A 27,632-nucleotide genomic window follows, 5' to 3' on the forward strand; every position below is an offset into this window, starting at 1 on the left:
TGTACAGAGGAGATGACAGGGATGTATGTTTAAAGACACCTGTTCAGAGGAGAGGACAGGGATGTCTGTTTAAAGACACTTGTTATGGTGAGGAGACAGGGATGTGTGTTTAAAGACACTTGTTCAGGGGAGAGGACATGGATGTCTGTTTAAAGACACTTGTTCAGGGAAGAGGACAGGGATGCTGTTTAAAGACACTTGTTCAGGAGAGAGCACAGGGATGTCTGTTTAAAGACACTGGAGGGGACAGGGATGTCTGTTTAAAGACATTTGTTCAGAGGAGAGGACAGGGATGCCTGTTTAAAGACACTTGTTCAGGGGAGGGGACAGTGATGTCTGTTTAAAGACACTTGTTCAGGGGAGAGGACAGGGATCTCTGTTTAAAGACATTTGTTCAGAGGAGAGGACAGGGATGTCTGTTTAAAGACACTTGTTCAGGGGAGGGGACAGGGATGTCTATTTAAAGACACTTGTTCAGGGGAGAGGACAGGGATGTCTGTTTAAAGACATTTGTTCAGAGGAGAGGACAGGGACAGGGATGTCTGTTTAAAGACACTTGTTCAGGGGAGAGGACAGGGATGTCTGTTTAAAGACATTTGTTCAGAGGAGAGGACAGGGATGTCTGTTTAAAGACATTTGTTCAGGGCAGGGGACAGGGATGTCTGTGTAAAGACACTTGTTCAGAGGAGAGGACAGGGATGTTTGTTTAAACACACTTGTTCAGGGTAGAGGATAGGGATGTCTGTTTAAAGACACTTGTTCAGGGGAGGGGACAGGGATGTATGTTTAAACACACTTGTACAGGGGAGAGGACAGGGATGTCTGTGTAAAGACACTTGTTCAGGGGAGAGGACAGGGATGTCTGTTTTAAGACACTTGTTCAGGGGATGGGACAGGGATGTCTGTTTAAAGACACTTGTTCAGGTGAGGGGACAGGGATGTCTGTTTAAAGACACTTGTTCAGGGGAGGGGACAGGTATATCTGTGTAAAGACACTTGTTCAGGGGAGAGGACAGGGATGTCTGTTTAAAGACACTTGTTATGGGGAGGAGACAGGGATGTGTGTTTAAAGACACTTGTTCAGGGGAGAGCACAGGGATGTGTGTTTAAAGACACTTGTACAGAGGAGATGACAGGGATGTATGTTTAAAGACACCTGTTCAGAGGAGAGGACAGGGATGTCTGTTTAAAGACACTTGTACAGAGGAGAGGACAGGGATGTCTTTTTAAAGACACTTGTTCAGGGGAGAGAACAGGGATGTCTGTTTAAAGACACTTGTTCAGGGGAGAGGACAGGTATGTCTGTTTAAAGACACTTGTTCAGGGAAGAGGACAGTGATGTCTGTTTAAAGACACTTGTTCAGGGGCGAGGACAGGGATGTCTGTTTAATGACACTTGTTCTGGTGAGAGGACAGGGATGTCTGTTTAAAGACACTTGTTCAGAGGAGAGGACAGGGATGTCTGTTTAATGACACTTGTTCAGGTGAGGAAAAGGGACAGGGGTGCGAAATGACCAGAGATGACCAAAGGACGGAGGTGTGCTGTAGACACGTTGACCACTGACCTGTCCACATGGCGAAGACAACGATAAGCAGGACGAAGATTGGATCCTTGAACAGCCAGATGTTCGTTTTGTCGATCACCGCGTCCCAGCATGATCGCGACGTCCGCCTCACCGTGGTGTCCGTCTCCACCTCACTCGACTCACGCGTCATCCGTGCTAAGAATGACGTAATGTTGCCACACTGCTTGTAGTCAGGCAGCTGCTGCACGCTACCGCTGTAGTAGATGTCCTTCCGCATCATGGGACGTGACAGGCCGTGCCGGATGTGCTGTATGGCCGTGTTAGACTCGATGTTTGACTGACCCAAGAGCTGGGCGTGGTCGTGGATTACGTGACACGACGTCGACAGCAGACGTGGGCTCACGTCCAGGGCCTGGTCGCCCGCGTACGGCAGATGCTGCGCGCTTTTGTACAGTCTCGATTGCTTGGTGAAAAACTGCGAAATCAGCTCGTCCCTTTTCTCGGGAGCACCACTCAACCCATTTTGTACTTCCGGTCTCGTCATTCCATTTGTTTTCAAAGGCAGTTCCGAATCTTCCAAAGATGTTATCACTCCGTTTGTCCGCAATGCTAAGTCCGCGTTTTCGAGAGAGCCGCTACTGCCTAAATTGCAGTTATGCTGTACCCCTAGAGCCTCGTTTTCTTTCAAATAACGAAGCCTCCGCTTCAGTTTCTGCTCCACGACTGGGCGAAAGACGACCCCGCAGACGACGCAGTTGAGCAGGAGTCCTGACAGGATGAGGATGGTTCCCCGCCAATCGTACTCCTCCAGTAAGTAGTCGCAGAGATAGCCGTACACGAACACCCCGACCCCCGCGCCGCTCGTCGCGATACCAGTGGCGATTGCGCGCTTCTTGTTGAAGTACAGACCTACGATGATGATCGCAGGGATGAATATCATGCCCATCCCAATCCCTGAAACACAGAAAACAAGGCAGTGTGTTACATTCAATATGATGATAGCCAGGATGAATATCATCCCAATCTCTAACACACTGAAATCAAGGCAGTGTGTTACATTCAATATGATGACAGCCAGGATGAATATCATCCCAATCTCTAAAACACAGAAAACAAGGCAGTGTGTTACATTCAATATGATGACAGCCGGGATGAATATCATCCCAATCACAATCCCTGAAACACAGAAAACAAGGCAGTGTGTTACATTCAATATGATGACAGCCAGGATGAATATCATCCCAATCACAATCCCTGAAACACAAAAATCAAGGCAGTGTGTTACATTCAATATGATGACAGCCAGGATGAATATCATCTCAATCACAATCTCTGAAACACAGAAAACAAGGCAGTATGTTACATTCAATATGATGACAGCCAGGATGAATATCATCTCAATCACAATCCCTGAAACACAAAAATCAAGGCAGCGTGTTACATTCAATATGATGACAGCCAGGATGAATATCATCCTAATCACAATCCCTGAAGCAATAAAACAAACAAACAAAAACCTATGTTATAAACATTCCCCCACTGTAACAGAGCAATGCGTACCTCCAATGAATACTTCTGTTATTTCGACCTATGTTATAAACATTCCCCCACTGTAACAGAGCAGTGCGTACCTCCAATGAATACTTCTGTTATTTCGACCTATGTTATAAACATTCGCCCACTGTAACCGAGCAGTGCGTACCTCCAATGTATACTTCTGTTATTTCGACCTATGTTATAAACATTCGCCCACTGTAACCGAGCAGTGCGTACCTCCAATGTATACTTCTGTTATTTCGACCTATGTTATAAACATTCGCCCACTGTAACCGAGCAGTGCGTACCTCCAATGTATACTTCTGTTATTTCGACCTATGTTATAAACATTCGCCCACTGTAACCGAGCAGTGCGTACCTCCAATGTATACTTCTGTTATTTCGACCTATGTTATAAACATTCGCCCACTGTAACAGAGCAGTGCGTACCTCCAATGAATACTTCAGTTATTTCGACCTATGTTATAAACATTCGCCCACTGTAACAGAGCAGTGCGTACCTCCAATGAATACTTCAGTTATTTCGACCTATGTTATAAACATTCGCCCACTGTAACAGAGCAGTGCGTACCTCCAATGAATACTTCAGTTATTTCGACCTATGTTATAAACATTCGCCCACTGTAACAGAGCAGTGCGTACCTCCAATGAATACTTCTGTTATTTCGACCTATGTTATAAACATTCGCCCACTGTAACCGAGCAGTGCGTACCTCCAATGTATACTTCTGTTATTTCGACCTATGTTATAAACATTCGCCCATTGTAACAGAGCAGTGCGTACCTCCAATGAATACTTCAGTTATTTCGACCTATGTTATAAACATTCGCCCACTGTAACAGAGCAATGCGTACCTCCAATGAAGCCGTACGTGAGGATGAGGATGTCGACGGTGGGGGAGAACACGCTGCTGATGAACGAGGCGACGGTCAGGAGCGTTCCGCTGATCACCATCTGCCGACAGCTGAAGTACTTGAGCAGGAAACTCACCACGGGCCCTGCGTAAAGACAACACACAGTCACAAACTCACCACGGGTCCTGCGTAAAGACAACACACAGTCACAAACTCACAACGGGTCCTGCGTAAAGACAACAAATACAAACTCACCACAGGCCCTGCGTAAAGACAACACACACAAACTCACCACGGGCCCTACGTAAAGCCGACACACAAACTCACCACTCAAAGCCGACACACACAAACTCACCACTCAAAGCCGACACGCACACGGTCACAATTTCATTTGATCGGCCTCAGTGGTAGGATCTCAGGCAGCCATTGAAAGTTGGATTATCTTCCAACGGCAATTTTTTAAACCTTTTTTTTTTTTTAAAGTGCATACAAAATGCCACCACAAATAAATTTTGCAACAACTTTTTACAGCGGCACCACTGCTTGCCATCGCGAATTTCGAGGGCCGGGTAACGGCTCCAGTCCAGAGCGAATTTCGAGGGCCGGGTAACGGCTCCAGTCCAGAGCGAAGTTCGAGGGCCGGGTAACGGCTCCAGTCCAGAGCGAAGTTTATGTGTTCAGTGGTGACGTGTAATACCACAGCACCGACCTCTATCACTAACAACTAACCCAGTCCTCGACAGACAGCCCAGATAGCTGAGGTGTGGGTGCCCAGGACAGCGTGCTTGAACCGTAATGTGAAACAAGCATGAATATTGATTCTGAAGCTGATACCCAATGACAGACACTTAACGTCGTCATTGTAAAACTAGCCACAACATCCTATAAAGACCACATACCTGTAACACGTAAATCAAAAGGCTTTACTGTGGGCTACCACCAATAACTTGGCCTGGCATGCCTTTTTAATAAATAGGAGAGAGAGAGAGAGAGAGACAGAGAGACAGAGAGACAGACAGGCAGAGACAGAGAGAGATACACAGACACGGAGAAGAGACAGACACATACACACACACACACACACACCAGAGATCCTAAAATATTTTTTTTAAATCATTAAAAAAACCCAAAAAAACTTTGATATACCAACCATGCGGCAATGGTTGAGAGTTCATTAGTGGGATTCGATCCTACGTACCTCAAGCGTTGTACAACTAACCCCGCGAAGAGAGATAACACCTACCCATGATCATGCTCATCCCGAGGAGGGTGGATCCCACCCAGGCAGTTTTCGCTCGGGTCTCGTGGAAAAAGTCGAGCAGGTCGATGAGGAGAATCCCGAACGAGAAGAACGTCCCGTCCACGATCACGTTGATGAGGAACGAGGCGAAGCACACCATCCAGCCCCATCCGCCATCCGGGGCGATGGAGTCCAGGTCGAAATCATTGAGCAGCTTCTCTTGTGACTCGTCCGAATGTTCCTCGTTAGATTCCGTAACCCGATCGTCGACCTCGTCGTTTGTTTCCGTAACGGGTTCGTAAGACTTGTCGTTGTTTTGCAGACGAGACGAGTTTCGTTCCGTGGCCGGTGAAGATTCCATTGTTCCTTACTGTATATTATCACAGACGTTAGTTAAGGAATATCACAGACGTTAGTTAAGGAATATCACAGTGATTCGTGATTGGCGTTCAATATTCCAGGCCTGCTGTTGAAGCTAACGTGACGTCATACCGGAAGTTACCGTCACTTAACAAGTAGGCCCCTGCTCCTGAAAAGGACAAGAAAAGTGAAGGTGAATTGGATACGTTTGTATGTAACGAGTTGTAAGATAAGTGATATCTACAGGTCACAGATGTGGTAATCTATTCTTTACATGGGGTGAACGAGAAAACGAGGTTAAGCTGCTCATTTCGGACATACCTGGCAGCGTTTATGATTGTCCTAATTCCGCACACAACTTGTCAAGCTATTTTAGTAGGAGCCCGTTCATGCTTCAAGCATGCTGATAGTCGGCACATTGACTTCAAATTAAACACAGGAATTTACAGGCCAGACAAAACAAACAACAAACTCTCTCACATTTATCACAACAAACTCTCTCACATTTTATCACAACAAACTCTGTCACATTCATCACAACAAACTCTCTCACATTTATCACAACAATCTCTCTCACATTTATCACAACAAACAAACTCTCTCACATTTATCACAACAAACAAACTCTCTCACATTTATCACCAATGGCAGGACCGATAGCCTCAACTGTGGGCTGAAGAGTTTCACCCACTCAGATACTATTTGGTGCAGGGTCTCACTACACAGTTTACTTTCGGGTGAAAGTTCGTTGATCATGGTCCACTATAGCCCGAGTACTCTGACGGTAAGAGAGCTAGACGGACATTGGACAGTTATAATACTCTATAACCATCAGATACCACGCTATGTACATTCTGCGCAATCGCTGCCTACCAAACAGTAGTCAAAGATTCCCGCTCTAAAAGAGCAACAATTCTATGTATGACGTCAAATACATTTACATCGGTAATTTTCGAGCTCCCTGATAAACAGACAGTCACATATTAATCACTAATACACACACTACAGGACGAAACCCGTCAGCAAATATGTATTTAAACGGAACATTATTGAAAGGGGTGCAGTCGGCTGTCTTCGTCTGGTGCACAGGCTGGAACGAGAAATTGCCCAATGGGTCCACTGACGGCGATCGATTCCAAACAGACCACTAATCAAGCGAGCACTTTACCACTGGGCTACGTCCCGACCTGGTAAGGGGGAGGGGGTGGGTGAACGTCGGCTGCTGTCACTAGTAGTGGCCTTACACGTCCCAACTGAGTCGTTAAAACTCGCTCTGGGTGGGGGACGGTAGCGGGATGCGAACCGAGAAGCTACCAGCCTTAAGTCCGATTACGTCATAACGGATGGAGGGGCGGGACGTAGCCCAGCGGTAGAGCGTTCGCTTGATGTGCGGTCGGTCTAGGATCGATCCCCGTCGGTGGACCCATTGGGCTATTTCTCGCTCCAGCCAGTGCTCCACAAATGGTGTTACAAAGGCCGTGGTATGTACTATCATGTCTTTGGGATGTTGCATATAAAAGATCCCTTGCTGCTAATCGAAAAGTGTACCTCATGAAGTGGCGACAGCGGGTTTTCTCTCTCAATATCTGTGTGGTCCTTATCCATAAGACTGACGCCATATAACCGTAAATAAAATGTGTTGAGTGCGTCGTTAAATAAAACATTTCCTTACTTCACAGCGGACGGCCTAAATGTTCGCTTCAGACTGTGTGCGTACGCTTAGCAACCGATTTCATTAATTCAAAACATCAGAGGCACAGTGTCGTTACCATGATATAGGTGTTCAAATCGTTCCATGGAATGCTTCAGTGTGTTTCAACACTTCGATCCAATTCGATAATTAGCTAAACGTTTGTGAAATACATAAGATGATATTTAATGACGATGTTTTAACACACGCACAAATCTTGATACGGAGTTTTTGACGCACATATTTACTATGTTCTTGATTAACAACGAGCTAAGTAACTATTCAGTGCTACTGTATAACATTGATGTAACATTTCGTCCGCGTTTCAGACCATCCTCTAATGGTTATGGATGTATTTTATCCTACCGCGTTTTAGACCCTCCTCTATGATGCATGTTAATACGAGGGTACGGTGGCGGGTAACCAGTATTGTGCGGGGGGGGGGGGGGGTATGTAGGTCAAACACAGCGTCGTACAACGCTCCACCTGCTATAGTCATCATCACATCACCAGAGAACTTTGATTCACGACGACCCGACGAAAAACAACAACATGGAACTTTGGACATCAGAGCAAGGGCGGATCCAAGAGGGAGACCAGGGGTCCCATCCCCCGTAAATCTATTTAAGTGCTTCTCTTTTTCTTTTCTTTTTTCTTTCTTTTTCTCTTTTTTTTTGTTCTTCTAGCTTTGAAAAAAAAAATCATGGTGTTGCCCTTTTCACGAGTTGGTTCATGTCATGTCATGTCATTTCATAGGGTTTTACGTGCACATTCAGAACAAGCTGTTGTAGCGCACGCCTGTCGTGGGCACAACAGCCGGCCTTGGCCTTTTATACTTATCCCCCTCCATATATTTCTCGGATCCGCTCCTGAGCACGTAAGTTCAGCCAACAGTTTGTCGCTAAAGGTGACGCCACACTATACGAGAGCCCCATACGATAACAGCCGAGTGCAATACAAGCGATGAAATCGTCATGTGTGTCTTGTCAGTCGGCTATTCTCGCCGTTAGTTTCGTTCGAGACACTTGTCTTGTGTAGCGCCGCGTTAACGCTTGATAGACTGGTTTTAACGCTACACAATAATCCAAATGACAACTGCGGAAACCAATGAAAATGCATTTTGCAAACAGCAAAATAAATAAATAAATAAATAAATAAATAAAACTAAGAAACATGATCGCTAGACTGGTCTATGTGCTTCCAAATGACCACATCGGAGACAACTCAATTAATTTGCGAACGTTGGCGTCATGACTGTCGATGTCCCTGTTTGAACACTTCTCACAAACCTAGCAGTCTGTGGAGGTTGTTTTTATTTCTATTTTAGTTCTCTTTTCTTTTTGGAATGGGTCTTGTTTACGTCTTAAAATTAAAGACTTAAGGTTGAGTTAACGTAGATGAAAAAACAGAATATCTTAGTTATATTACAAATAAAATAAATGGTGAAAACAAACCACCTGTATTTCCAACAATTCTTGCACACTACATATTGCACACCCTACAGTTGAACACGAGCACAGCGACTACCTGTATTAAAGGGAGTAACCTCAGTTTTCTGCCAGTGTGACATGTTTACAACGTAGGGAGCCTCCTGCATTACTACAAGTACACAGTGTGACATGTTTACAACGTAGGGAGGCGCCTGCATTACTACAAATACACAGTGTGACATGTTTACAACGTAGGGAGGCTCCTGCATTACTACAAGTATACAGTGTGACATGTTTACAACGTAGGGAGGCTCCTGCATTACTACAAATACACAGTGTGACATGTTTACAACGCAGGGAGGCTCCTGCATTACTACAAATACATATTAAAGATATTTTCCTCTTTAGAATATCAGTCTTTATATTTACAAGTAGCCTAGGGGCGGGACATAGCCCAGTGGTAAAGCGCTCGCTTGATGCGCGATCGCTTTGGGATCGATCCCTGTCAGTGGGCCCATTAGGCTATTTCTCGCTCCAGCCAGTGTACCACGACTGGTATATCAAAGGCCCAGTTATTTGCTATCATGTCTATAGGATGGTGCATATAAACGATCCCTTGCTGCTAATCGAAAAGAGTAGCCCATGAAGTGGCGACAGCGGGTTTCCTCCCTCAATATCTGTGTGGTCCTTAATCATATGTCTGACGTCATATAACCGTAAATAAAATAAAGTGCGTCGTTAAATAAAATCATTTCCTTCCTTCTGTATTTACAAGCTGTTTGTTGTCCTGATGTGCCTAGTAGTCCTGATGTGCCTAGTAGTCCTAATGTGCCTAGTAGTCCTGATGTGCCTAGTAGTCCTGATGTGCCTAGTAGTCCTGATGTGCCTAGTAGTCCTAATGTGCCTAGTAGTCCTGATGTGCCTAGTAGTCCTGATGTGCCTAGTAGTCCTAATGTGCCTAGTAGTCCTAATGTGCCTAGTAGCCCTAATGTGCCTAGTTGCCCTAATGTCTAGTAGCCCTGATGTGCCTAGTAGCCCTGATGTGCCTAGTAGCCCTGATGTGCCTAGTAGTCCTGATGTGCCTAGTAGTCCTAATGTGCCTAGTAGTCCTAATGTGCCTAGTAGTCCTAATGTGCCTAGTTGCCCTAATGTCTAGTAGCCCTAATGTGCCTAGTAGTCCTAATGTGCCTAGTAGTCCTAATGTGCCTAGTTGCCCTAATGTGCCTAGTTGCCCTAATGTCTAGTAGCCCTAATGTGCCTAGTAGTCCTAATGTGCCTAGTAGCCCTAATGTGCCTAGTTGCCCTAATGTCTAGTAGCCCTAATGTGCCTAGTAGCCCTAATGTGCCTAGTAGCCCTAATGTGCCTAGTAGTCCTAATGTGCCTAGTAGCCCGAATCGGATTTTACCTTCCAAAACTTTCGAACATACGAAAACCTATATAGTGCGAAGTTAAAAATGAGCCGTGGTAGCTACAAACAATAACACACAGTCCCAAATGCATTCGATACACAGACACTGGAATTATATACATAAGACAATGTATTGGATATGTCACTGTAGCCTCTGTTAGTCGCACACATGTTACAATGGCTGCGAACTGAGGACAGTCCCTTTAACAATGACTACATTCAATATTACATTGACATGCGTCTTCTAGTTGGCTAGTACTGTGTCGTACAAGTATGCTTTACTTACTACCGTCAAAATAACCACAATATAGACGTGTTCGAAAATCTGGAGATGTGAATGGGGGGGGGGGGGGGGGGGGGGATGCGATTTTGCTATTTTTAAGTTGAAACAGAAACATATTCTACTAAGTGACCAATTTTAATACTTACGATGAGGGGTGTATTTACACAAACGAGTTATAACTACTGCAGTTAGCTAGGATGTAAATAGTTTATTCTACATTGTTATTACACTAAGTGACCAAGTTTAATACCTACGATGAGGGGTGTATTTACACAAACGAGTTATACCTACTGCAGTAAGCTAGGATGTAAGTAGTTTATGCTGTATTTCTACTACACTGAATAGATCCGTATGACCTCAATCCACCCAGCTGTAATAAATAAACAAAGTATAAATAAATCACTAAATAAAATCGATTCTATAATTATCAATAGCATTTTCATATCAGTGGGGCAATTAGTAGCAACTGCGAGGTTAAAATAAATTAATTAAATGAAAAACCAGCGAATATTCTTAACAACAAAACAGTAGCATATATATTATGTGTGTATGTTTATATGCATGTATGTATGTATGTATGAATGCATGTATATATGTATGCATAGATGTATGAATATTTATATATTGTATGTCGAGGTTGACTATTATATACATCGATATTAACGCACTGGCGCAGGGGATAATTAAATCCTTTCTGGCCTCACAAATTGTCCCATGTATGTATGTATGTACACACACACACACACACACACACACAGAGAGAGAGAGAGAGAGAGAGAGAGAGAGAGAGAGAGAGAGAGAGAGAGAGAGACGCGCGGGCGCACAGACACATACACACATATATACACACAGACACACACACATACACACACATAGAGACAGATACACACACACACATACACACACACACATATATATACACACAGACACGCGCGCATATACACATGTACACACATACAAACAGAGACAGATACACACACACACATACACACACATACATACACATAGAGACAGATACACACACACACACAGAGACAGATACACACACACACACACACACACACACACACACACACACACACACACACACACAATTCTGGGTTCACCCCTGATTATATACACAAATATCAAATATGTACCATCTAAGTAGCTGATTGAACAAAGCGTTGTTTTATTTTGTTTAACGACACCACTAGATCACATAGATTTGCTGGATGTCTAATGGTTAGTAATGTTGCCATATAGTAGTAGAGGGCGGGACGTACCACAGTGCTATAGCGTTCGTTCGAGGTACGGTCGCTCTGGGATCGATCCCCGTCGGCGACCTTATTGGGCTACTTCTCGTTCCAACCTGTGCACAACGGCTGGTAATTCAAAGTCCGTGCTATCCTGTCTGTGGGATATACAAAATATACCCTTGTTACTAATGGGAAAATGTAGCGGGATTCCTCTCTTAGATTATATGTCAGAATTACTAAATGTTTGACATCCAATTGCCGATGATTAATAAATCAATGTGCTCTAGTGGTGTCGTTAAACAAAACAGACTTTAAACTTTCAATATGTTCGGGTTGGGGGTCTCCCTGTGGATCAGCCTTTGAATGGGGATGTCCGGGGGTGGGGTGGGTGGGTAACACTTGTCAACGCCCCATATTATATTGCCCTGGTTATAACTCCCACTCACCCCCTGTAATTTCAGACTAGGTATGACCTTAAAACAATCCGAATTATTACGTTACGTAAACCTACGTGTCAGTAAGCTGCACTAAGGCATTTAACCGTGATCGCGGGACGTCAGAGAGAAAAAACTCACCAAAGAAGGGAATACGTACTTGAAACTCGAGTTCACAAATCGCGTATGGAAATAGAACGCCATAAAATTAACTGCTTCCATAACTGTGCGGTATGCACGAGCGAATACTTTGATGTTTATTCCAGCAGCCAATCAATATTTGTTTTCTTCTGCGACTTGCCGCTTCACCAGTAGTTGGGAAAACTTTTGAATTAGTCCTACGTGAATTACTACTACTAACTACCGGAAGCAGGCTCCGAGTTCTGTGTTACCTCTCTGCCGTCCGTGGTTGTAGCGAATGAAGTGTCGTCAATAGTCCGCATTCACCCATTCAGTGATCACTTGTATTTCTACCGTTTCGCTATCCGTCTCAACGAAAGAACACAGTCTACCCACGAATATCTCCATTACACTCCAACTAGTGTCGGCGACGGCGGCCGATACTCCGCGCGAGATTCGTCAGGAAACTATAGACGAGATTTCGTGTTAAGTATATCGTTTGTCACACCAGTGGGTTAACGCCAGGCGCGGAGCCAAGGGGGTGCCGGGTGCGAAGTCTTCCTCTGAAACTTACAAGGGGGGGGGGGGGGGGGATTCCCAGTATACAAAATAAAATAGTCTCAATTCCGTTTTATAGTTTGTTTAAATATTTGTGACTCGCGTGCACTCGACGTCATTATACTAATAAATAATTTCTTGAAAACCGATTCCTTGTATGTTGCATTTTCAACTCCATCAGTTCAGCCATCATGCATCACTGACTCAAAAGGATGTGCCTATAAAATATTAAAGCCCCTTTACACAGAGCTGCGACCTTTGTGCCAGCTTTGAGCGACCAAAAAATGGCCAGGACGCTCAATGGTCGCCTAAACCCAGAAAATCCTGTTTCTATGTAACTGCTCCAGCGATCCTTGTGCCTCCCTTGAACCATCAAAAATGCAATTATCGGGCATTGTCATGGCGACCTGTGCGTCCACTGAGCCACCTGCCTGCCTCCCCTGTGCTCCCCCTGTGCCACCTATGGCGACCCCCGAGCAATGTTTGGGCAACCATTGAGCCATCATCGACGACCAACGGCAATTACGGCGATCCGTAAAAATTGCAGCAGAACGCATTTATTACCTGGCGACCATTGGGTGACCACTGTGCCTCCATTCTGCAACCACAGCAATGCCTGTGCCTCCCTTCTGCCTCATTTGAGCCACCTTTGAGCAACCAACCTCCTCGGTGACCTTTGTGCAACAGTTTTGAACATGTTCAAAAATTTACGGCGACCATGGCGTCCATGGCGATGTCTGAACCTCCTGTGTACCACCTTTGACCGACCTAGGTAACCATTCTGCCTCCTTTGAGCCTCCAACGGCGACCTGGCACATTTTGTGGTCGCACAAGGGAGGCACAAAGGACGCCATCCTGTGTAAAGGGGCCTTTACTCGCTGCTAGAGGAAAACTGTAGCAGGTTTGTTGTACGACAATGTGCCTAAATTACGAGATGTTTGAGATCCAATAGCCGACGATTACGAAATCAGTAGTGGAGTCGTTAACAAAACAAACCATCGGCGCATTGGATGTCAAACATTTGGTGATTCTGACTCGAAGTCTTGTGAGGAAACCCGCTAGCAGGGAACTTTTATAAGCACTTTCCACATACAGCACAGCACATACCATGACATTTGATATACCAGTCGAGGAGCACTTGCTGGGACGAGGGGGGGGGTACGAGAACCCAATCAGCGAATGGGACCACTGAGATGGTTCGATCCTGGATCGCAAGCGCCTCAGATGAATTATTTTGCGACGTGAGAATATAACATATTGAAAGAATGACGTCACAAATCTCCTATGTCACAAGATATAGCTCGTGACAAATATAACATTTTGAAAGAATGACGTCACGACTCTCCTATGTCACAAGATATAGCTCGTGACAAATATAACATATTGAAAGAATGACGTCACGAATCTCCTATATCACAAGATATAGCTCGTGTTTATCACAAGATATAGCTCGTGTTTATATGGAGTGCGGTCATCTTACTCAGGGACAACCACCCCACCCCCACCCCCCATGCGAACGTGTCATTCCTTATTAGCCGAGACTACATACACGACTGTCGTGTACATAGCCACTTCTGTGTTAAGTGGCAGAGTTGGCGGCTTCCATTGCCGTTTTGTTTTCATAGAATTCATCTTTGTACGAAATATTTTTATAATCGACTGGACCTGAGCGCGAAAAGATCCTTGTGAAGTGCGACATCGGGTAAGTACAAATAATTCTGCAGGCAGTACAGATGAAAAGATCCTTGTGAAGTGCGACATCGGGTAAGTACAAATAATTCTGCAGGCAGTACAGATGAAAAGATCCTTGTGAAGTGCGACATCGGGTAAGTACAAATAATTCTGCAGGCAGTACAGATGAAAAGATCCTTGTGAAGTGCGACATCGGGTAAGTACAAATAATTCTGCAGGCAGTACAGATGAAAAGATCCTTGTGAAGTGCGACATCGGGTAAGTACAAATAATTCTGCAGGCAGTACAGATGAAAAGATCCTTGTGAAGTGCGACATCGGGTAAGTACAAATAATTCTGCAGGCAGTACAGATGAAAAGATCCTTGTGAAGTGCGACATCGGGTAAGTACAAATAATTCTGCAGGCAGTACAGATGAAAAGATCCTTGTGAAGTGCGACATCGGGTAAGTACAAATAATTCTGCAGGCAGTACAGATGAAAAGATCCTTGTGAAGTGCGACATCGGGTAAGTACAAATAATTCTGCAGGCAGTACAGATGAAAAGATCCTTGTGAAGTGCGACATCGGGTAAGTACAAACAATTCTGCAGGCAGTACAGATGAAAAGATCCTTGTGAAGTGCGACATCGGGTAAGTACAAACAATTCTGCAGGCAGTACAGATGAAAAGATCCTTGTGAAGTGCGACATCGGGTAAGTACAAATAATTCTGCAGGCAGTACAGATGAAAAGCGGGAACGCGGTCAGAACGATTGGAAAGTGTTAAAACGACTTGTGTATCATACCAGATATACTACAAACAAGCGAGTGCGTAAACAATGCCGTGTTGTTACGTCTTGGAGCAGATTGAAACAATTCGTTTGGAGAATTAAACAAAAATCTTCAAGACAATTAATATAAAACAGAAATACTTGTCTAATGTTTGCATGTCAGTTAATAAGTAATTAGTCACAAAAAAGCAGTGACATGTTTCTTTGTACTGAAACATCATCACAGAGTTTCATTCTAACACAGTAAGTACTTTGTCACGTCTGCAAAAGTAAATAATGATGTGCAACCGTAACATTTTTTATTAATTTTTTACATCAAGTATCCGATTTAGGTCAGAACTCCTCGTACTTTTTTCACCACTTGAGTGTTGTCGTTTTGTCGGGCAATAGCTTGTGTGTTAAGCTTAGTCAATAACAATGTGAACATTAGACGTCGCGTGGTTTACAGCATCGCACACGTGTGATAGCAATAACAATGTGAACATTAGACGTCGCGTGGTTTACAACATCTCACACGTGTGATAGCAATAACAATGTGAACATTAGACGTCGCGTGGTTTACAACATCTCACACGTGTGATAGCAATAACAATGTGGGTGGGGGTAATCACATTCTGCTTCACCTCCGCGCATGTTAAGGCGTCTCGGACGTATTTGCCTGGGATTATGTTATGATTATATAACTGCTGCGGGTGCTTATAAAAGTGTGAACCGGCCTCGGCGGTGGTGTGGTTAAATGAATGTTTAACGCTACCCCAGCACGAAACATACACCGGCTATTGGGTGTCAAACTATGGTAATGCAAACAAACAAAGTCATGATCAACATCAATAGAAAAATTCCAAATTTAAATAAAAACAGTGTAAAGAACTGTGCAAAAACACAAACATCACAGATAGATACTGACTTTTACTAAAAATTTCAATTATATCTCGAAAAAAACAAAGGGATTTGTGCTGTATTGGCCATTCTCAAAGAGAATGTTACACCCCTTCACCACGGTGAGGTTACAGCACGCGCAGGGGTTCTCGAAGTGAATGTTACACCCCTGCACCACGGTGAGGTCACAGCACGCGCAGGGGTTCTCAAATAGAATGTTACACCCCTGCACCACGGTAAGGTCACAGCACGCGCAGGGGGAGTGTTGTGGTTACACCCATGCACCACGGCGAGGTCACAGCACGCGCAGGGGGAGTGTTGTGGTTACACCCCTGCACCACGACGAGGTCACAGCGTGCGCAGGGGGAGTGTTGTGGTTACACCCCTGCACCACGGCGAGGTCACAGCACGCGCAGGGGGAGTGTTGTGGTTACACCCCTGCACCACGGCGAGGTCACAGCATGCGCAGGGGGAGTGTTGTGGTTACACCCCTGCACGACGGTGAGGTTACAGAACGCGCAGTGGGAGTGTTGTGGTTACGCCATCGGACCTCAGGTTGGGTTCGCATCCCGGTACGATTTCAACGACTCACTGGGTAGTTTTAAGACCACTATCACCGACCTCTCTCTCACTAACAACTAACCACTGACCTCTCTCTCACTAACAACTAACCACTGACCTCTCTCTCACTAACAACTAACCACTGACCTCTCTCTCACTAACAACTAACCACCGACCTCTCTCTCACTAACAACTAACCACTGACCTCTCTCTCACTAACAACTAACCACTGACCTCTCTCTCACTAACAAGTAACCACTGACCTCTCACTAACAACTAACCACTGACCCTCTCACTAACAACTAACCACTGACCTCTCTCTCACTAACAACTAACCACTGACCTCTCTCTCACTAACAACTAACCACTGACCCTCTCACTAACAACTAACCACTGACCTCTCTCTCACTAACAACTAACCACTGACCCTCTCACTAACAACTAACCACTGACCTCTCTCTCACTAACAACTAACCTCTGACCCTCTCACTAACAACTAACCACTGACTTCTCTCTCACTAACAACTAACCACTGAACCCTTTCTCACTAACAACTAACCACCGACCTCTCTCTCACTAACAACTAACCACTGACCTCTCTCTCACTAACAACTAACAACTGACCCTCTCACTAACAACTAACCACTGACAACTCACTAACAACTAACCACTGACTTCTCTCTCACTAACAACTAACCACTAACCTCTTTCTCACTAACAACTAACCACCGACCTCTCTCTCACTAACAACTAACCACTGACCCTCTCATTAATAACTAACCACTGAGCTCTCTCTCACTAACAACTAACCACTGACCCTCTCTAACAACTAACCACTGACCCTCTCACTAACAACTAACCACTGACCTCTCTCTCACTAACAACTAACCACTGACCTCTCTCTCTCTCTCACTAACAACTAACCACTGACCTCTCTCTCACTAACAAGTAACCACTTACCTCTCTCTCACTAACAACTAACCACCGACCTCTCTCTCACTAACAAGTAACCACTGACCCTCTCACTAACAAGTAACCACTGACCTCTCTCTCACTAACAACTAACCACCGACCTCTCACTCACTAACAACTGACCACCGACCTCTCTCTCACTAACAACTGACCACCGACCTCTCACTCACTAACAACTGACCACCGACCTCTCACTCACTAACAACTGACCACCGACCTCTCTCTCACTAACAACTGACCACCGACCTCTCTCTCACTAACAACTAACCACCGACCTCTCTCTCACTAACAACTAACCACTGACCCTTTCACTAACAACTAACCACTGACCTCTCACTAACCACTGACCACTGACCTCTCTCTCACTAAGAACTAACCACTGACCCTCTCATTAACAACTAACCACTAACATATCTCTCACTAACAACTAACCACCGACCTCTCTCTCACTAACAACTAACCACTGACCTCTCTCTCACTAACAACTAACCACTGACCCTCTCACTAACAACTAACCACTGACCTCTCTCTCACTAACAACTAACCACTGACCTCTCTCACTAACAACTAACCACTGACCTCTCTCTCACTAACAACTAACCTCTGACCCTCTCACTAACAACTAACCACTGACATCTCACTAACAACTAACCACTGACTTCTCTCTCACTAACAACTAACCACTGAACTACCTCTCTCTCACTAACAACTAACCACTGACCTCTCTCTCACTAACAACTAACAACTGACCCTCTCACTAACAACTAACCACTGACAACTCACTAACAACTAACCACTGACTTCTCTCTCACTAACAACTAACCACTAACCTCTCTCTCACTAACAACTAACCACCGACCTCTCTCTCACTAACAACTAACCACTGACCCTCTCATTAATAACTAACCACTGAGCTCTCTCTCACTAACAACTAACCACTGACCCTCTCTAACAACTAACCACTGACCCTCTCACTAACAACTAACCACTGACCTCTCTCTCACTAACAACTAACCACTGACCTCTCTCTCTCTCTCACTAACAACTAACCACTGACCTCTCTCTCACTAACAAGTAACCACTTACCTCTCTCTCACTAACAACTAACCACCGACCTCTCTCTCACTAACAAGTAACCACTGACCCTCTCACTAACAAGTAACCACTGACCTCTCTCTCACTAACACTAACCACCGACCTCTCACTCACTAACAACTGACCACCGACCTCTCTCTCACTAACAACTGACCACCGACCTCTCACTCACTAACAACTGACCACCGACCTCTCACTCACTAACAACTGACCACCGACCTCTCTCTCACTAACAACTGACCACCGACCTCTCTCTCACTAACAACTAACCACCGACCTCTCTCTCACTAACAACTAACCACTGACCCTTTCACTAACAACTAACCACTGACCTCTCACTAACCACTGACCACTGACCTCTCTCTCACTAACAACTAACCACTGACCTCTCTCTCACTAACAACTAACCACTGACCTCTCTCTCTCACTAAGAACTAACCACTGACCCTCTCATTAACAACTAACCACTAACATATCTCTCACTAACAACTAACCACCGACCTCTCTCTCACTAACAACTAACCACTGACTTCTCTCTCACCAACAACTAACCACCGACCTCTCTCTCACTAACAACTAACCACTGACCTCTCTCTCACTAACAACTAACCACCGACCTCTCTCTCACTAACAACTAACCACCGACCTCACTCTCACTAACAACTAACCACCGACCTCTCTCTCACTAACAACTAACCACCGACCTCACTCTCACTAACAACTAACCACTGACCTCTCTCTCACTAACAACTAACCACTGACCTCTCTCTCACTAACAACTAACCACTGACCTCTCACTAACAACTAACCACTGACCTCTCTCTCACTAACAACTAACCACCGACCTCACTCTCACTAACAACTAACCACCGACCTCTCTCTCACTAACAACTAACCACCGACCTCACTCTCACTAACAACTAACCACTGACCTCTCTCTCACTAACAACTAACCACTGACCTCTCTCTCACTAACAACTAACCACTGACCTCTCACTAACAACTAACCACTGACCTCTCTCTCACTAACAACTAACCACTGACCCTCTGCACTGGACAGACAACCCACAGGGGCGTAGGCTAGGGGGATTCGGGGGTTCAGACGCACACACACACACACACACACACACACACACACACACACGCTGAAGCAAATGGTCCGCTTTCAGAACTAACACATACAGGTTTATACATATGACGTTTCTGGTGGTGCAAAATCAAAGTAGAAAAAGGTCCAATTGGATCATATTCGAACCCCCCGGTCCAGATGACGCTACGCCCCTGGTCCAGATAGCTGAGACGTGACCAGGACAGCGTACTTGAATCTTAATTGGATATAAGCACGAAAATAAACAACAGCAACAATGTCCTAATATAGTTGTACAATACCAAATAAGAAACCGGGACCACAAGCTATTTCAGATCGGGTGTTTCTAAAATTAAAAATAAATTAAAGTTTAAATTTGAAAGCTTTAAAATTAATTTAGCCCTAAGGAGGAAAGGAGGGGGTTGGATCCAGGCCTAAATTAGTGGATGATTTAAAAAGGACCACTGTTCCTATCCGGACCTTCAGTGCGTGTGTGTGTGTGTGTGTGGGGGGGGGGGGGGGGTCTAAATTAGTGGGTGATTTAAAAATGACCACTGTTCCTATCCGGACCTTCAGTGGGGGGGGGGGGAGGGGGCCTAAATTAGTGGGTGATTTAAAAAGGACCACTGTTCCTATCCGGACCTTCAGTGGGAGGGGGGAGGGGGCCTAAATTAGTGGGTGATTTAAAAAGGACCACTGTTCCTATCCGGACCTTCAGTGGGGGGGGGGCCTAAATTAGTGGGTGATTTAAAAAGGACCACTGTTCCTATCCGGAACTTCAGTGGGGGGGGGGGGGGAGGGAGCCTAAATTAGTGGATGATTTAAAAAGGACCACTGTTCCTATCCGGACCTTCAGTGCGTGTGTGTGTGGGGGGGGGGGGGGGGGGTCTAAATTAGTGGGTGATTTAAAAATGACCACTGTTCCTATCCGGACCTTCAGTGTGGGGGGGGGGGGGAGGGGGCCTAAATTAGTGGGTGATTTAAAAAGGACCACTGTTCCTATCCGGACCTTCAGTGGGAGGGGGGAGGGGGCCTAAATTAGTGGGTGATTTAAAAAGGACCACTGTTCCTATCCGGACCTTCAGTGGGGGGGGGGGGGGAGGGAGCCTAAATTAGTGGGTGATTTAAAAATGACCACTGTTCTATCCGGAACTTCAGTGTGGGGGGGGGGTGGAGGAGGCGGGGGGATCTGGTGGGTGGTCTGTTGCCTACTGCGCTATCGAACGTTTGACCTTCATTAACCAGTCATCTTCATACTGAACCATGTCCTCATATATAGCTCTTAATATACTGTTATTTGTGTTACGGTAAGCAACTTTATCCAATATTTAAAAATCTGTAATTTTCTTATAATGTGCATTGGGAATTGTTCTAATTCACTATAAACAAAGTCATTACAAGTTCTTTTTTGTACCCCTAATAGTCTTTTACAGAACTGTATATGATTTTGTTCAATGTTTTGGCCAGGATGAAAACCCCACACTTCAGATCCGTAACTAAGAATACTTTTAACATAGGTGTCAAACACAGATAGCATTTTTTCACTATTAATTCCCGAGTTTGCTACAGTTTTTTTAATATGTTATCGACTAATATACTTTTTAACGATTGTATTTACATATGAAATATATTGTTCTGCATAAAATATTAGTGGCTGTATATTAAACGTGTTTCTGATGGTTCTAATATTTGTACTAGGTACTGAAAAAAATATTTTCGTACGTACAAAATTATTTGAAGACAAAATCCAGTTTGGGTTTCTTACAAATATTAAGACGATCGGAAACACATTGAATATACAGACACTGATATTCCAAACAAGAAAATATATTTAATATGTAAGTTGAATCGTAGAACTATTTTATTAGTCGGAAACATCTTACAGTGCATCAAACTCAGGAATGTACCTTTAAAATAATTAACATAATTATTATTACACACTTTCAGAACTGACAATAAAGCTTTTCCACCCTGTTCTGCTACTCTCTTCTCTGTACGACTAAATGTTTCATTATCAAAGAATAATATGCCTAGGTAATTAAATTCATCTACAACGTCTATCTGGCAACCATTATAAAAAACATTTCTAATTTTCATCGCACTTTCAAAGACCACGGTATGTGCTATCCTGTCTATGCGAGTGCTTATAAAAGATCCCTTGCAACAAATGGAACAAAAGTAGCGGGTTTCCTTTCTAAGACTATATTATGCAAACATTGCAAAACGTTTGACATCCAATAGCCGATGTGCTTTGTTAAATAAAACAAACCGTTTTTATGGAGCATATTAAAAGAATTACCTGTAGAACAATTACCTGTAGAACAATTACCTGTAGGCTAAACGACAACTAGTCAGCTATAAACATTTGAAAAGACTATTTCATTGTGTACATAAAAGTCGATATTACCGCAGTAACAATATGCAAATATATGTGTGTGTGTGTTTGTAAAAGCTCAGGCTTACTCACGCGACTGAACACGCAACAGTTGTTGCGCAGTTCGGACTAGTGTGAAACGCTTAGCGAAGAAGCCTCTTATTTGTCTATTTCCCCCGTGGTACGTGTACATGGTTCTACTGAGCCAAATCAACTGCCTTTGTTGATAATGTTAACATTTTGTAATGAAGCTGATATATTATTTAAAGAACCCAAAGTGTTAATCGGCACAATTTGAACCTACTGCATCGATACCCATGGCATTTTACAGACCACGCCCTTAACCACTCGACTAACGGGGACATCCAAACAAATGGAATCCCAGTTGACTGTACATAGTTAAATATGTGTGCTGTCAAATCCCAGTTGACTGTATATAGTTAAATATGTGTGCCGTCAAACAAGTGGAATCCCAGTTGACTGAACGTAGTTAAATATGTGTGCCGTCAAACAAGTGGAATCCCAGTTGACTGCACATAGTTAAATATGTCTGCCGTCAAACAAGTGGAATTCCAGTTGACTGTACATAGTTAAATGTGTGTGCCGTCAAACAAGTGGAATCCCAGTTGACTGTACATAGTTAAATGTGTGTGCCGTCAAAAAAGTGGAATCCCAGTTGACAGTACATAGTTAAATATGTCTGCTGTCAAACAAGTGGAATCCCAGTTGACTGTACATAGTTAAATATGTGTGCTGTCAAATCCCAGTTGATTGTACATAGTTAAATATGTGTGCTGTCAAACAAGTGGAATCCCAGTTGACTGTACATAGTTAAATATGTGTGCCGTCAAACAGGTGGAAGCCCAGTTCACTGTAAATAGTTAAATATGTGTGCCGTCAAACAAGTGGAAGCCCAGTTGACTGTAAATGGTTAAATATGTGTGCCGTCAAAGAAGTGGAAGCCCAGTTGACTGTACATGGTTAAATATGTGTGCCGTCAAAGAAGTGGAAGCCCAGTTGACTGTAAATAGTTAAATATGTGTGCCGTCAAACAAGTGGAAGCCCAGTTGACTGTACATAGTTAAATATGTGTGCCGTCAAACAAGTGGAAGCCCAGTTGACTGTACATAGTTAAATATGTGTGCCGTCAAACAAGTGGAAGCCCAGTTGACTGTACATAGTTAAATATGTGTGCCGTCAAACAAGTGGAAGCCCAGTTGACTGTACATAGTTAAATATGTGTGCCGTCAAACAAGTGGAAGCCCAGTTGACTGTACATAGTTAAATATGTGTGCTGTCAAGTGGAAGCCCAGTTGACTGTACATAGTTAAATATGTGTGCTGTCAAACAAGTGGAAGCCCAGTTGACTGTACATAGTTAAATATGTGTGCCGTCAAACAAGTGGAAGCCCAGTTGACTGTACCTAGTTAAATATGTGTGCTTTCAAACAAGTGGAAGCCCAGTTGACTGTACATAGTTAAATATTTGTGCTGTCAAATCCCAGTTGACTGTACATAGTTAAATATGTGTGCTGTCAAACAAGTGGAATCCCAGTTGACTGTACATGGTTAAATATGTGTGCCGTCAAACAAGTGGAAGCCCAGTTGACTGTACATAGTTAAATTTGTGTGCTTTCAAACAAGTGGAATCCCAGTTGACTGTACATAGTTAAATATGTGTGCTGTCAAACAAGTGGAAGCCCAGTTGACTGTACATGGTTAAATATGTGTGCCGTCAAACAAGTGGAATCCCAGTTGACTGTAAATGGTTAAATATGTGTGCCGTCAAACAAGTGGAATCCCAGTTGACTGTACATAGTTAAATATGTGTGCTGTCAAACAAGTGGGAGCCCAGTTGACTGTACATAGTTAAATATGTGTGCTGTCAAACACTGCGTACGAAACAATTAACGTAACAGTTTGGTATTACAGCAATTGTTAAATTGCATAGGAGCTGAAGTTTGTTTTGTTTAACGACACCAGCCAGGTGATAGAGCAGACAGCCAGGTGATAGAGCTGACAGCCAGGCGATAGAGCAGACACCCAGGTGATAGAGCAGATAGCCAGGTGATACAGCCAGGTGATAGAGCAGACAGCCAGACGATAGAGCAGACAGCCAGGTGATAGAGCAGACAGCCAGGCGATAGAGTAGACAGCCAGGCGATAGAGCAGACGGCCAGGCGATAGAGCAAGGTGATAGAGCAGACAGCCAGGCGATGGAGCAGACAGCCAGGCGATAGAGCAGACAGCCCATGCGAAAGTAGTGTTTTTAATGTAAAATGGGTGTACTCCGGCCTGGTTTAGAGGGTGTGTTTGTTTAAACCAATATGTTGGCAGAAAGAGCTGGACAACAGGGGTTGTCCTATTCAGGGCATGTGTCCCCCAGGCAGGCAAAGGTACATACCAAAATCCATGGGCCTGCTGATATTAATAAAAATGTTATAGCCACTAACGCTATATAAAAACATATAGCGAAATTAATTGTGGTCTGATTAAGCAAACTTCGTGTCCATTTCCACGTGGTACAACGAGTATCCGCGAGCTCATCGCACAATGAAATGTGTTTTAAGTTTCTGAATTAGTGTGTGTGTGTGTGTGGGGGGGGGGGGGGGGGGGGGTACTCCAAATAGTACATTGTGCATGAGTAGACCACCACCTGTGTACTGACGCGAGCACACTGCGTTAACATGTTTAACATGCTCGTCCTGTAGCTAGCGGAGCTGGGATCCCAGCCCTGAATGCACTCAGTAGAACGAGACGTCATTAACACATTAACATGGCGGCTACGATGCATGCGGGTTGGCTTCACGTATTTCCGATAGTGTCCGTTTATCACCTGGTTCTCGGGTACACTGGTTCTCATTCCGTGGTTCCCTCAAGCGTGCTAATAACTCATTCACGTCGTTACCCATCCACGACTGCACACCAGTAACCAGTTTGAATATTATATGTAGTTTGGAAATCAGGACTTATCCTCATAGGGGCGTAGGCGGATCCAAAGGGGGGAGGTGTCTTTTTTTTAATTAAATTAATCCTCCACAATATTCCACATTTTATTGACTTGAAAACGCGTCTCTAAGTATCTTTATTCATTGATTCATTTCAACTTATGTTCGTGCTTATATCCAATTAAGGTTCAAGCACGCTGTTAGAAAGAGAGAGAGAGAGAGAGAGAGAGAGAGAGAGAGAGAGAGAGAGAGAGAGAGAGAGAGAGAGAGAGAGAGAGAGAGAGAGAGAGAGAGAGAGAGAGAAGAGAGAGAGAGAGAGAGAGAGAGAGAGAGAGAGAGAGAGAGAGAGAGAGAGAGAGAGAGAGAGAGAGAGAGAGAGAGAGAGAGAGGAGACACACATACCTCTTTAGAAAATCCTGAATCCGTCCCTTTTACATACCATATCTCACAATGGCTTGTTTTAAAACTTAACTAACGGGCGAAAACGAGCTTGATACGTTTTTAAACAACGAGTTGTAAGACAAATGGTATCTAACGGGCGAAAACGAGCTTGATACGTTTTTAAACAACGAGTTGTGAGACAAATGGTCTCTAACGGGCGAAAACGAGCTTGATTCGTTTTTAAACAACGAGTTGTAAGATAGATGGTATCTAACGGGCTAAAACGAGCTTGATACGTTTTTAAACAACGAGTTGTAAGATAGATGGTATGTAACGGACACGAATGTAGTATTCTATTTCTTACATATTTTCAAAAACCAGGTTTTAAACAAATTCCCCTAAAACCTATTTACCACCCTAGCCCTTGACGTTATCTTATGCGTCACGGAGAAGTCAGTTTCCTCTTATTTTATACGTCACAGAGCGATCAATTTCGACAGTGCTTATTTTTCATTGGGTGGAATGACATTGGCGACCTAGACCCAATTTCACAAAACATCGCAAGCTTAGTTTTGCACGTAAACGTAAATCTACGACTAAACATCGCAAGCTTAGTTTTGCACGTAAACGTAAATCTACGACTAAACATCGCAAGCTTAGTTTTGCACGTAAACGTAAATCTACGACGAAACGACAATTCTATTACAACAAATATAGATAGAAATACACATATTTCAGTTTGTTTATTTTTAAAATGCTTCATTTTCCTTAATGGTGTAATATTCTTCGTGAAATAGATGTGAAACACTTGTATAGTATAGTATAGTTTATTAGCTTTAAGCCTTACGGCTCATAGGCATATACATATACATTCAATAAACAATGATACAAACAGATAATATATACAATGGGTGATTGTGTAATTGGAGGATGGACAGTTATATGCTTAGAACGTAAAAAGGTTGCATGTTTGAGAAATTTACCGAGATTACATAGTTCTTTTCTGTTTTGAACTGATAATAATTGTACAATTTTAAACATAGATGGTTTGAACCAATAATATTTTTTTATGTAAGTAATTCGTAAACCTGTATACAATGGACATATCAGAATAAAATGGTATTCGTCTTCTATATCGTCCTTATTGCACAATTTACATTTTCTTTCCGATCTTTCTATACCATAATATCTTCCTTGTTCAATGAGCAATTGATGGGAAGATACACGAAATTTTGTAATAAGCGTGGCATAACATTCAGGAATTGATATTCTAAGATAATATTGCAAACAAAAAGTGTCTATTAGCAGTTTATATAATGTACATTTTGGAGATTTGTCTATTGTAACATCTTTCTCTTGAATAAACTGGTCCGTTAGACGTATTTCTAAACATTTTAAAAATGAGTTAGCACTATCTACATGCTGACTACACCAAACATCTCCGAAACCTATTGATAGTAGTAAATATCTTACCTGGTATAGCCAATTAGAGGGATTCATGTGTTCTAACATATCTTCATATAACGATTTTAAGATACAATTTCTGGTTTGTAGTAATTTCAACCAATATTTAACTATTCTAATTTTTCGCATAATACTTAAAGGAACTCTTCCAAGTTCTGTCAAAACAACTACATTTGTGGTGCATTTCTTGACATTCAAAATTCGTTTACAAAAATCCATATGTACATGTTCAATATCATGAGCAGGATGAAAACCCCATATTTCGCATCCATAATTTAAAACACTAGAAACATAGGTATCGAAATGTATATCCGGTTTAACTCCTAGTCGTAGCCGTAAACGTACGATGTTTTGTGAACTTGTCCCGTGGTCGTCACCTAGGAGATACCAGTCGCATGTCTTTAAAATGTGATCACACATAACGAATGATGTTCTCACCAACGGGTGTGTAAGAAGACGCGTTAATGACGCTGTGAAACATGAATGACAAGCGCTAATTGTCGGATGACATACAAATGAGTTAACACAAGCACACAAACACACGCATTGGTGCAATCAGCGTCCACGGTCGCTGCTGACCTTTCGGCTGACCTTTCCAGACTCTCTCTCAGACCGTCCGCACACAGGAAGAGGAAACTGAAATGAATGTTAGTTTAATGACACCCCAGCACATTGTTTAGTAGGAAGCTATTGGATGTCGGGGTGGTAAAG

General features: G+C 43.5%; 1 protein-coding gene across 1 annotated transcript in view; it reads right to left on the reverse strand.

Annotated features, from left to right (window-relative positions):
- Nucleotides 1–1,440: 1,440 nt before the first annotated feature.
- Nucleotides 1,441–27,632, reverse strand: part of LOC121386156 (monocarboxylate transporter 7-like) — a 35,546-nt gene continuing 9,354 nt past the window's right edge. The window contains exons 2-4 of the mRNA XM_041516955.1: nt 5,182–5,707; nt 3,939–4,082; nt 1,441–2,480 (exon numbers count right to left, since the gene is read on the reverse strand). Coding sequence (XP_041372889.1) covers nt 1,441–2,480; nt 3,939–4,082; nt 5,182–5,539 — 1,542 coding nt within the window. The 5' untranslated portion in view covers nt 5,540–5,707. The remainder of the gene's footprint in view (nt 2,481–3,938; nt 4,083–5,181; nt 5,708–27,632) is intronic.

The sequence above is a fragment of the Gigantopelta aegis genome, chromosome 12 (genome assembly GCF_016097555.1).
Source record: "Gigantopelta aegis isolate Gae_Host chromosome 12, Gae_host_genome, whole genome shotgun sequence".
NCBI lineage: Eukaryota > Metazoa > Mollusca > Gastropoda > Neomphalida > Peltospiridae > Gigantopelta > Gigantopelta aegis.